Consider the following 13,986-nt stretch of genomic DNA (forward strand, 5'->3'; position numbering starts at 1 on the left):
CTCTGAGACCTCTGCAAAAAGTAACTAAGATGATAAAGGTAGCCTGCTGACAAACAGGCACTTTATAGTGGATTCTGGTTTAGAAGTCCTCAATTTGAAAGAAATAATCTCTTTTATATATATACACACACACACACACACATGAGTTCTTTGATTATCTTGTTGCTGAGATTATCTGATGAAATTTAATCATCTTGTCATGCAGAATCAGAAGAGACAGACATAAAGGCCATAAAGCACACACGCATTGAGGCTGGAAGGCACATCTGGAGACCATTCAGTCCAGCCCCTCTGCTCAAAGCAGTGTCAGCTCAAGCAGGTTGCTCAGGCCACGTCCAGTCAAATTTTGAATATCTCATGGGAGGAAGACTTCACAAACTCTCCGGACAACCTGTTCCAGTGATTGACCTCCCTCACAGTAAACATGTTTTAATAGAACTCCCTGCATTTCAGTTTGGGCCCACTGCCTCTTGTCCTCTCACTGGGTGCCATTGAGAAGAGCCTGGCTCTGTGCCCTTTATTCCCTACCCTCCACCAGGTATTTACACCCACGGACAAGATCCTTCTGAGCTTTCCCTTCTCCAAATTAAACAGTTCCAGCTCCCTCAATCTCACCTCACACAACAGACATCCCAAGTCCTTAGTCACTCTAGTGTGTCCATGTCTCTGGCACTGAGGAGCCCAGAACTGAACCCAGCGCTCCAGGTGTGTCTCACCAGTGCTGAGCGGAGGGGAAGGACCACCTCCCTCGATCTGGTCTGCCTAATGTGGCCCAGGAGGTTGTTGGCCATCTTTCCCACAAGGACACATTGCTGGCTCATGGCCAACTTGTGCTCCAAGGCCTTCTGTGCAAAGCTGCTTTCCAGCTGGTTGCTCCCCAGCCTGCACTGGTGCGCAGGGTTATTCCTCCCCAGATGCAGGACTTGGCATTTCTCTTTGTTGAACTTCATGAGATTGCTGTCGGACCATTTCTCCAGCCTGTCAAGGTCCCTTTGAAGGGCAGCACAACCATCTGGTGCATAAGCTGCTCCCCTGAACTCTATATCGCCTGCAAACTGGCTGAGGGTGCACTCTTTCCCATCAGCCAGGCAGTAATGAAGAGGCTAAGCAGTACTGGTCCCAATATTAACCCCTGGTGTATACCACTAGGTCCTGGTTTGCTCTGAAATCTACAACACGCATCAGGTATGCTAACGTCACTAGATTGTATTGGTTTAACTACTTCCCATTTTTAAATTAAGATGGTTAAGTGAGAGCAGTATTTTAATATATGCAAGAATCAAGTCTGTTTCTGAACAGTACCTGCTGGCTTAACTCATTCTTAAAAGTGAATTTCCGTTAAGAAAAGTTCAAAAAACATTTATAACTTCAAAGGGAAAGACATCCTTTTCTTTTTGAACTGCTTTAGTATGTAACTAACCCAAATTATGGACGTTTTTACGAAATCTGTGGACAACATTGCACTTTCACTTGAAGAGATGAGAGCAACTGTATTCCAGAACTGGGATTATGGCCAGTTTATGATGGAATAACATTGAATGCTTATGGCATAATTGTAAAGTTACAGCATTTGCTGCCAGAACTACAAAAATAATTCTTAAACTTATGCCCTAAACAGAATGTTGTTTAGCTAAACTGAAAGCACATTCCAAGAAATGTGAAAAAACAAACTTAACACAATTCGAAATCTAAATTATGCCTACTAAGGGCTTGTTTTAATAAAAGTACATTTAGTGGCTGAATAAAGTCTCTCAAAAAATTATTTTAAAGATAATGAATGCCTGATGTCCAAGAGAGTGTCACACGAAATTTCATCATTGACTCATGTAAACTAACCTCAAATTTAACCAAATGCAACTGTTATCGATATTGTGTCAATCTGAAAATATCTGGGTTTTAAGGTAACAAAACCAGATGCAAGGATGAGTAAAAAGTTGGAATCCACAAACTGAATGGAGTTCTTTACCGCTGAAAGGTCTGGAACAGTTACACTGACAGGGGGAAGCCAAAAGAATGAGAAGTTTTGATAGTATTGCCGCATTTAGCAAGAAGAGAGCCAAGCGCAGGAGAAATAAGAGGGAGCTACTTTGTTACTGTTGTGTGTTACTTAATTTTTTTCTTTTAAAGATGGCATCCTCCACTTCTAGACAGTTTGAGACATGGACTGTTCTTCCTCTACCTCTAAATCACTGTACAGCATCTAATACAATGGACTGCATTATGTGTTCCTAGGTACTTTTGTAAAGCAAACAACAGCAAGAAATTACCCCAATCACATAGAATATAAACAGTCAGATTTACCACATACTCTTGAAAAAAACGTAAGAGTTACTGAACAGAAAGACCCAAAAGGCCGGCTATATATAGTAGAGTTGTGCTACAAAAGAAAAGGACAGTGGAAACAGATTCTACCTTCACTGTGAAAAACCCCTGAAGACTAAGTTGTGATTTCTTTTGTTCTTTTTTTTTTCCCCCCAAAAAATGCTGATCACCTTTGCACCCTTAATTAACAGCAACCACGCTCAGCCTTGATGACTTAAAGGGCTCATCCAGTGGGAGAGAAACCCATCCAGTGCACAGAAACTTAACGTTTGCCAGCCAGGCAGGTCTTCCTAGCCTGTAAGAACTCACTCCCAGAATAGTTTTATCTTCGTTCTGCTGCAACATGCGACAACCTGCAGTACTTACCGGAGAGAGGGAGTGCAGTCTGCTTACCCAGTCTCACTACAGATGAACTTGGATATATCATAGAGCCCTAGGCCCTTTTAATCATAGTACAGATACCCCGTTGGACATGCTGAGTGATTGTGTAAATGTGCGCATACACAAACATGCATGTGCATGTACTGCCCACCGCTGTGCTCTGTCATGCATCCCAATCTCAGAAGCAGGTGATACAGAATAAAAAGTCGCCTACAACAATCATTTTTTTGTTGTCTTTATCATTTCTTGGCAACAATACTTATCATGAGCTGCAGCTGAAATACCCAGGAACTAAAAACAAAACCTGAGCTGAGGGAGGAAAAGGTCAGAGTGGAAAAAATGGAGTTTTATTCCTCAAACAATAACCCCTACCATGACAGCCTTGCTGGCTGCTCCTCCACTGACAGGAAATTTCTGTAAAAGTATCGTGTGGTGCTGGAACACAAAACTGCAGCGCTTCATATATGAGACAGGCTATAGTCCTGACCAGGGATTAAGGAACAAAGTAAAAAGCCCAGGTCTTTCTCCTTTGCCTTCCAAATACTAAAAACTTAGAATGTGACAGAAACCTGTTGACTTTGAGAGGGTTTAAGTTATACCAATATGAAGTCAAAGAAGCAGAACAGCTAAAACTGGCAGAAAAATAAAATCTACAACTTCATTGTCTCACAGAGTCTCCTGCAAGTTCCTGACTTCACAAAATAGGCAGAAAATCCTAGAGGACCACAGAAGGGCAACAGATTTATTAGGCCTGAGAATCCCGAAACAAAAATGCAATTGAGCCAGCTGATTTGGTATTTTTATCCCTGAAAGGTTAAATAAATAAATAAATAAAAGTAAGATTAAAAATAAAGCAAAGAAGCACCTACTAGAAAAGCACTGTCATTATTGTCGTTTAGGCATGTTTCCCTCCCCACCACTGAAAAGTTGTCTGGCATTTGACATAATTGGGAGGAAGAATTTTCTCCCCTGGCAAAGTCAATTAACTGCACTGTATTTGTATCATCTGTCAGAGCCAAATCTGCTATCTTCTTTGTGTCTGACACAAGCTTCTACACCTACTCGACAGATCAAAGGGGTTTTAAAGAAATTACTGTGCTTTAAAGGGAAGTTCCATGGCTACATTAAGTTAAAAAGCTGCAAGACAAGAGGTGAGTGATTATTATATTAGTACAAGATACACTCCCCTAGAATATTGAAATACAGTGTGTATCTTTGTACTGAAGTTTAACTTTTCATGCAATTTGCTATTTCATTATGAAACTCCTTTACCCTTCAATCATCATAAACATCTGTAGAAAATTAAAGAAGGTAATTTTCCTGCTTTGTGCTCTTGACTGCTTAATTTCTGATATTATTAAGACATAAAAACTCCTTGTTGTAACAAGAAATTTAAGAAACAGTGTGGGCCACTGCTTTAACATCCAGCCATAAACAGGTATATGCACGTTTGTGCACAAACATGCACTGATTGTTATAACCAAGCTTTTTTCTTTTTTTAAGACTACATAAAATATTACTGCCTTATGCGACACCATACAATGTGATGTCATTAGATTACAGGTCATGCCACTCTTTGGCATCATTAAACCAAGTGCCAGATCTCATCACATTTTATGGTCACTATAACTCAAGTTCAAACTCATTTCCCATTAGCCCCAATTTAATGTTTGTGTTTGTTGTACATCAGTGTATAAACCTCCTAATTAGAGGCAGCAGAGCAGAAACAGATAGCACATACAATGTGCTTAATGCAGTTCTTCAGTTAAAACGTAAATGAATACATAGCAGCACAGTGAGTAACGCAGGTGTTGAAAAAAACTCCTCTGTGGAAATGCATTTCCTTGTAATCGACCGTTAAAAGCAACCGGAGCAGTACTCCAGCTCTCCCAGAGAGCAGCCAGGAACAGGGAGCACTCACTGGATGCATAATTGAAAGACAACGTCAGGGTGTCTGCAGGCCTACACTTCTCAGTTTTTACATCCCCGAGCATCACAGAAAAGCGTATCACAGAAGAAAAAGTCACTTTTATTTGGGCATGGATCTATTCTGAAGTAAAGAGCTATATTCTGCCCACCAAAGGCACTCTGACATTCTGGTGAGAAAGAGGGTTTGGTCAAATGAAATTTCTTTACTAACTAAAATAAAGCTAATAATTTCTAGTGAGCTGGTCAAGCACAGTGCATCACATCTGACAGGTTGCTGATGTGATTTAAGGGAAGAGAGCAAAGGACCATATTGATTCCTCCCATCAGCAGGACAAGCACTCTAGTAAGCTGACTTTAAAGTAGCTACATGGAAGTATTGCATTATCTGCCACACATGCGTTAAGGAGGTTTTCAAAGACTTAAATAATATTTTGGCACATAAATCTGCTACGGGCTAATGAGATGCCCTTTGTGACTAAGAAATTCTTGTACTACAAAGGTTCTATCAGCTGGAGCCACAGAAAAGCAAATACCACAGCAGAAGCAGAGCCGGCTCTTCCCAGAGCACCTCTGTGCTATTCCCCACGCACTGCAGCACACACAAGTCCAAGCTGCCCTAGAAGCCCTCTCAAACATAGCCCCCACACACACTTTACCACGAGGGTAGGTTTTACACAGTTTCCCTATAACTTTTTACACAGGTTAAAGCTGTACCAATGCAAATTCCTCACTTTTTGTACAAAAAGTACATTCCATTTTTTTAAAGAAAAAGGTATTTTGGTAAGATTTCCACAGGAATGCTATGGGTCGTCTTCCTGACTTAGTTATCTTTTTGCATGGGAGTTATTATCCTTAATCCCACTAGAGTGCAAAAGCTCCCACTATATGCTCTGTCCATTTAATGCACTGCTGTGAATATATCCCACACTGACCTATGAATTTGTTTAACCAACACTGCTCTCAAATCTCTTACCCCAAGAACTAACACATGTCTCAGTGACTCACCTCAATGAAAAGGAAAGATCAAGCTTACCTTTAGGTTTGTAACAAAAACAGGCAGTAATTTTTTTTTCTTAAAGTACCACATTAAAATTAATTTCATAAGAGCTACACCAAAATATATTTAAGCACAATTTACACTGATAGATCTCAAGAAATAAGTGTAAATGGGGATTCATCATCTGATGAGGTATTTTCCCTGCAGGGATCTCATTTTATCCCAGTGATAGTCAACAACTTTCATCTATGATTTAAAAGAAAATATAAAAGTCACTCCTTGTAAAATGCGCAGCTGTCAAAAAATCTGAGGGGGCTGGGAAAATAGATAAATTATTCAGGCTAATCTGTAGCACTTACTCATACGGATTTCTTCCAGCTAGAGACAGCTTAATAGCAAAGGTCATGCAGCTAGGAGCAAAGAACACAGGTCACAGAAGACACAGCACTACATAAATTAGTTAATACTGGAAACAACACAGAGATAATGGTGGCCAACTTACAAAACGTGAGCTCTGGTTACTCCTGTAGCTAAGGAGGTAGACACATACACAAAGTAATATCAAGCAGGGGAACAGGGAGGAAAAAAAAAAAGAAGGATTTATATATGGACTGAAGCCAAACTCCAAAGGTATTTTTGTGCTTAACTGCCTTTGAGGACTTTAGTCTACCTGATTTAACAAAGGCTGTAGAGGAATCTGTGATAGGATCAGATCTGATCCATCTCTCTGCGTGGATGGTCTCCTGCTCTGCAGCTCTACAAGCACCCTTCCAAACAGCACACACTGTCCCATGAGCCGATACGTCCTTTTATACTAACACCATGTTTCCAACACCTTTCCTTCTCTAGTCTGATTATCCTATGCTAGTATGTGTTTTTAACCAATTCGGAGCCTACAGTTCATTAAAACTAGCAACACAGACTCTTCATTCAATTAGTTGCTCTAGTAAATGTTACCTTTGTCTATTCAGTATTCAACCTGCTTTTCTGCAGGAAGTTCTCTGAGCATTAGCTTCTCTCTTCTGGGACAAAACACCTATCTTCAGCTGGAGTTGCTGAAACAATCAATGCATTGACATGCCTACAGAAACACCTAATAATACGACAGCAATAACAAAAAGGAGTTATTACATTGTAAATGTAAAATGATGTATAATGATATAAGCATATATGCACATGCGCGCACACACACAGAGAACATACGTATCAATAAAATCATTCCAGCAGAAGTTACAGCTTTTCTGGCTGCACAGAGCTATTCTTGATGCCCCAAGTCCTATCCTCTCCTTGGAAGAATTAATGGTAGTGTCACTGCAGTTTCTTCAAAACTTTGCAAGGAAGTAGAGAATTTTGGGAGCTCTCGTTCCCCGCTACACTTACCCCCACCATGTGGCAGCTATTCCTCTGGGAGCACCCAAACCTTTTACCAGAGGAAAAGCAAAATTTTTGGAAACAGCTCATTAAGAGAAAATGTAATAAATAAGTTTATGTGTGGGTTGGAGAAAAGGGGGGAGGAAAGGATGTGAAGCGACTCAAGAAGCACACATGCTTATTTCAATGCCTTTTTCCTAGAAATTTTGCTAAATTTAGCACACCTTTGAATCTCTTTTGTTTAGTTTATTTTTTTTTTATATCAGAAGTATTTTAAAGCCTCTCCTTTATTTGTATTTCTTGCTTTTCATATTGTTTTTGCTTTCTTAAGGAAACTGGCAGCTGAAATGTTCTAAAAACAAGTCACAAACATTTAGCAGTGCTGCCATTTCAAACACCAGAGTCAGCTGAAATTGCCGTGTGGCAAGACGATGCTGTTTCAGCTGCTGGAGCCCTCAGAAAGGGCAAAAAAATGCTGAATAAAACCGAAATGTAAGTCATGAGTCAACAAAAACTCTGGGATTTGTTGCAAATAACCACCCTTCAAAGCAGCCCAAAATAGAGGATGCACTATTCTTTGAAAACACCAGTAGCCTGTATTGTCACCTCCGCCCAGCCCATCCAGCTTGTGGTCCTCTCTAAGTAGCAAGTACTTCCCAGTGCCTAACGTTGATATTTCTAAACAGATAATCCCATTTTGCAGAAAATGAACCCAAAGCACCGGGGGGGGGGGGAGAAGAAAAAACCCAACCAAACAAAAGAAATATCAAAGGACAGGCCCATAAGGAGCTTAGATGTATAACCACCATAGATGTCAGAAATCTGACCATACTAGCCTTCACAAGCTCACCCAAAGACAGCAACGTAGTGGGGAAACCAGCTCCCTCTCTGGAGGTCTAGACTGGAGCCCTGCTGTCCTTACCTGTCATCCCTCCGCAGGGCTACTGGGCAGATGCTTACACTTACGCTAAACTCCATTACTGCTCCACTACCACCAAAACAAGAGGTGTGCACGTGCACGAGGAAGGCGTGGAACAGACCCACACGAGTATTGAAACCTCATGGATTTGCTATCCCCATTCACAAAGTATTTTTCTAAGAGGATAAAAATAGCATTAAAAGAAAAGACATTGTTGTTCTTTTCTCATCTTAAATTCTCAGGGCAGACAGCCTGTAAAACCTGCTACCGTAGTACATACGGGCTGCTGATCTTAGCAGATCGCTCCAGACATTTTTTCAGCATTTCTGTTTGAAATACAGAGAAGTCAACTAGCAGCCAGTAGCTCCCAGTAAAGCCAAATACCTACTAACTCAGCCAAGCTACTGCCCTGACCAACAGCCCGCAGCACTAGCACACTGCTTCGCTGCCGCACTCTCAGTCATACAGATAGCCGCATTCCTTTGCTCCATTTGCAAACATCCCTGAGCCATGTGGAGCACTCTCCTCAATTATATGAAAGTGCCTGTGAGCACACACAGTTTGTCCACTTCGTTGCAAAAGAGTAGGATCCACACATACTGCCCAAGGGTAGGAACATTAAAGGCACTTCTGTAGGCCTGATTCTGTTTGCACCGAAGCCACTACAGATCCCCTCTGCCAGGGCCGTGAGCAGAGCTGGACCCACGTTGAGCTTTTATTTATTTTCAAACTTGCTGCCCTCAGCACCCAAGCAAGTTCAATGGGAATTTTTCAGAATAATGTTTTGACCCTAGACCCAAACCCCAGTTGGGGAACACGTGAACTTTCTACAGGTCTTAGGAGAAGGCAGGGAAGGAGCCTGGCGGCATTAGTTGCGAGACCTCATGAAAAAGGTGAGGAGGGCAGTTGTGCTGAACTGCGGTCATCTCCAGGGTCAGTACCAGCTGTTCCAACACTATTGATTGCTCAGGTGCTTGTAGAATTGAACACCAGTTTTATATGTCCTTCTGCTAGACCACGTTTTTCTGAGCAGATTTAAGGGCTGGATAAATTCAGTTAGTTCAGTAGACCTAAGAAGTCTACAGATCACTTCTGGGTAAGCAAGAACGACAGAGCAGTCTCACAAAAACAGTTACTTCAGTAACTGCTCTTAGTCAAAAGCCAAAAGATCAAGAAGGAAAATCCTATGGCCTAGACTCCTCGAGGCAGAGTACCACACATTCACAGCAGGCTCTTGAAAGCAAACTCGGCTATTGTTCTCACACCTTCCCAACAATACTTGCTTCTCTTCTGGTGGAAAAAAAAAAAGCAGGATGCACCTACATCATGGAATAAGGAAAAAAAGTATTTTTTTCCATATTTCAGATTGTTTGCAGACTCAGTATCTGTGGGGCTTTTTGTTCCAAAATTAACTGTGTGCTGAAGAGAATCTGGAACAGCAGAGCCTTTCTGCTTCCAAGTTTTGAGATGGCCTCAGAGTGCAGACCTCCTCTCTTCTCTCATTTCTGGAATACCTTTTGACAATTAACAGAATCAATGACCACAGAGCAAGAAGTCTGCCCAATCCATCAGGGCCTAAATGTGAAAAGAGGAGGAGGAAAGAGGAAACCTTCTAACGACAGGAAGGGGAGAAGAGGTGTAGTGTTGTTTGGGGTTTTTTTTTTGCTTTATTCATGAGTATTTCCTCATGAATTCTGGAAGAGAGTCAGGAAATAAAGATAGCAGCCAGAACTCACCTTCCGCATCTTTTTAAGGGAGAACTAGACAAATGCAGCGGTAGCAAATAAAGGAAATGCATAGAGAAGGTTACTTGTGTAAGGCAGAACCTACCCCAGTACAGAGAGTTGGCATAAAAACCATGGTAAAGATGGTGTTTGCGAAATTCTCAATAAATATTAAAAACACAAGTATGCAGATATCTACATTTTTTCCAAAGTTGATGGAAAAATTAAAGCACGGGTCGATACTCCCGAGAACAGAGGAGTCAGTAAGATTCCCAGGTTTAAGGGAAAGAACAAAAAGATCGAGAAACTACCTGTTACCTTGAATCTCTATTAATGTCAACAGACTCCAGAGAAGAGAGAAAAGTACATGCATTGGAGCCAGGACCACAGCACCTTTCCTACCCTTCCAGAAAGGCTCACCTGACTTTTTGTAATGACAGCACAGAGGTGCCCGGACACATGCCTGGTGGGCTAATGCCAGCAATAGCCAAGATATGAGACCTCCTCTTTCTACAGGGTTTGCCCTCTTCTCCTCCTCACAGATGTATGCATTGATACTCTCCAGCCTACAAGGACAGAGCAGAAGGAAAGAATGACTACTTCGTTTTCAACACAATGTAGTCCTCGTGCTCTAGAGTTACGCAGAGGAATAGCCGAGAGCAAGTGAGCAACCACTACCTGATATTAGTAGGGCATTAAGAGCATAGAGAATGAGCTCACCTTAGCAGCACCTTAGAAGAAACACCACCCCTCCATCAGGGCAGCAGCTGATCAGATCCCTAAGCAAAAAACTTATCCCTACAACAAATCTAGATTGATAGGTCATTAAAAAGAGCGATTAAAATAGACCTTTTTTAATATATAAATATTTAAAATAGAGAAAAACACAACCGCTTCCAGTACGAAAGCAACCAAGCATGTAGCAAGTGTATTACATCAACTTCAATAATAAATCCAACCCGCTAATATTTTCAACACCATACTTTGTTCTCGCACACTTTTGAATTACTCTAACACTATTTTTAAACAAAACCTTTCACTGAAGAAAACATCAAATATATCAATTCTATTTTTTTAACTAATGAGTTTCCTCTTTTGCAAAGCAATTATTTTAAGCACTGAAAAGGTTTCCATGGCACCCTCTACTTCCAAGTGACAAGTATCAGCGATAGCTGGATTTAAAACAAACAAACTGAAAACTCCAAATCGGCAGCATTTGACTCAAGGAAAAACGTTAAATATTTCCAAGCAGAAGAACTGAAAAACTTATTCTTACTTGAAGAAAAAAGTATGTATGCACACCTGCTGTTCTATCAATCTAAGCAGGAAACCATTTCACTGCTGCATCATAAGTAGAAGAAAAGTGCTTATTAAAACATTAATCACAGTCCATTATACTCTGACTCCATGCCAGAAGTTCCCATTACATCACTGAAAATATCTATTAACCAAAACCTGATTCTGACAAGTTACAGAAGTGTAGTGTTTAGGATTTAGTAATGTAAAAGTCAGTTTTAGAAGAACAGTTACACAATTGATTTTGCAGTGGCAAGCAAGTATAATTAATTGTTTTTGTGACATTTATTACTGCAATGGGGTTGATTTAACTGGTGTTTCTACTGTAAAATTATTCAAAAATTATTTCAAACTTCATCTACTTTTATTAAACACATTTATTGTGAAGGCATTTAATACCCGGGACTGGCTAAACAATTTTAAAATGTGCTGGATATACTAGTACATGTAAAACTGTGTTGTCTTGTGTAAATATGGGCCTTGTTTAGAACTACGTCTCACAGGAAATTGTGCCAAATGAAAACCATCTCCCCTTCTCCTCTCCCACTGAAAAGGATTTATGTTTTTACATTTAATACCAGTTAGGTAAAGAAACAAAAATATGGTGGCGTTACCGTCAAGCCTGAGCAATACCTCATCTGTGAAGTCTGATTACATTCAAACCCCTATTTTGTTATTAGACATGTGGCCTAACTCAAACACCCCAATTTGGAAGAGAGAAAAGTGAACAACTCAATTCTTTCTGGAAGCCTGGCACCACACACTTGTTTACCTAGAACAGTTTTCAACAAACTGTGAGCAAGGCTTTAAAACCAAAGCCATGAAAATCAGTTCCTAAATGTGTATATATAATTTCCAGCCAACCAACTTAATTGCAGGTACTTTCCTCAACCCCCTGTACGCAGCCCCACTCAAAAAAAGTCAAAGTCATAAAGCATGATACAAAACACATTATGTCCTAGCCCAATGGCGGGGGGGGGGAAGGGCATTTTAAAAAATGCTGAATTAATAATCACCTCTGTAGCTGTACGTTTAGTGCCACCAATCTTCCCAAGACCACTGTCCATTCAGAGGCCAGACCTGCCTTTCTCAGCTCAAGCAAGTGCTGCCCCATGCTCTGCAAGTGTATACGGACAGGTTTACTGGCCCTGCCGCAGGGTGTACTGGCTGAGGTACGGACGGCACTGCAAGCCAGCTTCAGCATTGCCAGCGACCTTACTGTGCGTGTCAAGCAACCGTGTAACATCCCACTCATTTGATACCGAGGCTGATGTGAAATGAAAGTATTAGATGTTGATAAATCATTAGTATGTGGACAACTCATTGATTATACCCCCATCCTGGCATTTAAGAGATACTAAATTAAAAGCACCTCGTGTCATTAGTGTTCATGATGAATCAAAGGTGTCTGGAACACACAAACTGAAGAACTGCTGTGCTTTTGGGGGTTTTTTGTGTTAGTTAAGAGGCTTGGGTTCCCATTTTGCCCCCTTGACCCAACTTACACAAGCCTCTAACTACAAAACACGCCTGAGCTAATAACCTTTTACCTGTCCTTGGATGTCTTCCAATTTCCAACATCAAAAGAGCTTCAGTTTTCCTCTCCATTCTTTTAAAGTATTGCCATAAGCACCAGAACTATAATGCAGCCCAGCTTCCCACGGCTTGGTCTTGCGGGTGCTTGCAAGCTCTGACTGAAGCTTTTCTCAGGCAGTTAGGACATGTATGAGGTGTCTCACTCCTATGCAGCTTCTCTGGTGGCTAATAAGTTATAAGTTTACCAGGCAGCCTTTTTTGTCAGTCAAGGCACTTTTAGTGTCCCTCTCCATTCACTCCAACCACTCTTGGAGTGGTATCCAACAACTCTTCTTCATGCAGCAGCTAGGGTCTTAGTTGCCTCTAAAATCTCTGCCACTCCATGAAGTGGGACTGCAGTGAACAGATGCACAAACTGCTGGAATGGAAGGAGCCACAAACTCCAATTCTGGTGGGTGGGTAAGACTCAGATTTTTTTTTTTTTAAAAGGAAACTAGAAGAGAATGATGTGAACACATACGATCAGATACCATTAACTCTAAGGAAAGTTCTCCAATTCCACTTTTCCAAAAAGTTCCTCTCGTGTGATCTAATCTGGGGTACCTCAGGGTCATTATCAAAATAAGAAAACAGAGGCTACCAGCCCAACCCTTAAACATCTTGCCATCCATCACATCAGGTGTGAGATCAGTTACATACATAGGATCAAATTTATGAATGGAATTATGGACTTTGGCACATGGCATGCTCCTCCAGGAAGAGATCCCTCACTCCTACCACTTAGCACTCTTCAGAGAAGCTTTAAACATCGTTGACTCCTAATCACTGTGAGAAATACTAGTCATCAAGAACAAAGCTGCAACAAAGCTCTCTGAAGGGGGTTAAAGAACCACAAGCAACAGCTTGATAAGCTGCATAAAGCTTCCCTCTGCCATTTCAGGAAACTTGTAATTCACCTTTTCAGCTATTTGATACCTGAACAAACAATTTTCATTTGGAAGGGTCCTTTTATCATTATGTTTGTCAGGGTCATAGTCATGAAGATGTTTTATTTTCCTCTTTAGGGGTTTATTATGCTGGCTGTGCCACCCAGTCTAAATATTTTCATTATACATAACTCCCCCTTCTTGAAACAACAGTGTTGAAGGGTCTAGGAAGCCACTCTCTCTTCCTCTTTTCAGACTTCCTCCTTGCATTTTTATTCCGACGGATTTTTACAAATGCTTTAAAGAGCAAATTGAAAACAGGATGCTCCTCAACTTTCTACTTCAACTATATCTGAGGCTAAAAAAATAACTTAAAAGATTAGTCCATCAAAACAGACCCTTCAGAAAACCATGACAGTGTTTGCCTAGGCTGCCCCAGAGCAACTCCTTGACATGACATCTCTTGGCCAATCCTTACAGCCAAGTTTTGTACTTGAGCATGAGTGATGCTCAGGTGTCGATCAAGAAGAGGAGCTCTTCCTCTCAGCAGTGGTCCTCAATGAGCTCCCACATTCTCCCCATGAC

General features: G+C 41.0%; 1 protein-coding gene across 14 annotated transcripts in view; it reads right to left on the minus strand.

The window, feature by feature from the left end:
* Window positions 1–13,986, minus strand: part of MNAT1 (MNAT1 component of CDK activating kinase) — a 127,344-nt gene that overhangs the window by 17,287 nt on the left and 96,071 nt on the right. For 9 of the 14 annotated variants that reach the window (XM_075104175.1, XM_075104164.1, XM_075104166.1 and 6 more), the window contains one exon: window positions 10,064–10,209. The exons of the other annotated variants lie outside the window; for them this stretch is intronic. In XM_075104175.1, the coding sequence (XP_074960276.1) occupies window positions 10,064–10,209 (146 nt within the window). The remainder of the gene's footprint in view (window positions 1–10,063; window positions 10,210–13,986) is intronic. 14 annotated transcript variants of the gene reach the window in all.

The sequence above is a fragment of the Phalacrocorax aristotelis genome, chromosome 9 (genome assembly GCF_949628215.1).
Source record: "Phalacrocorax aristotelis chromosome 9, bGulAri2.1, whole genome shotgun sequence".
NCBI classification, from domain to species: domain Eukaryota; kingdom Metazoa; phylum Chordata; class Aves; order Suliformes; family Phalacrocoracidae; genus Phalacrocorax; species Phalacrocorax aristotelis.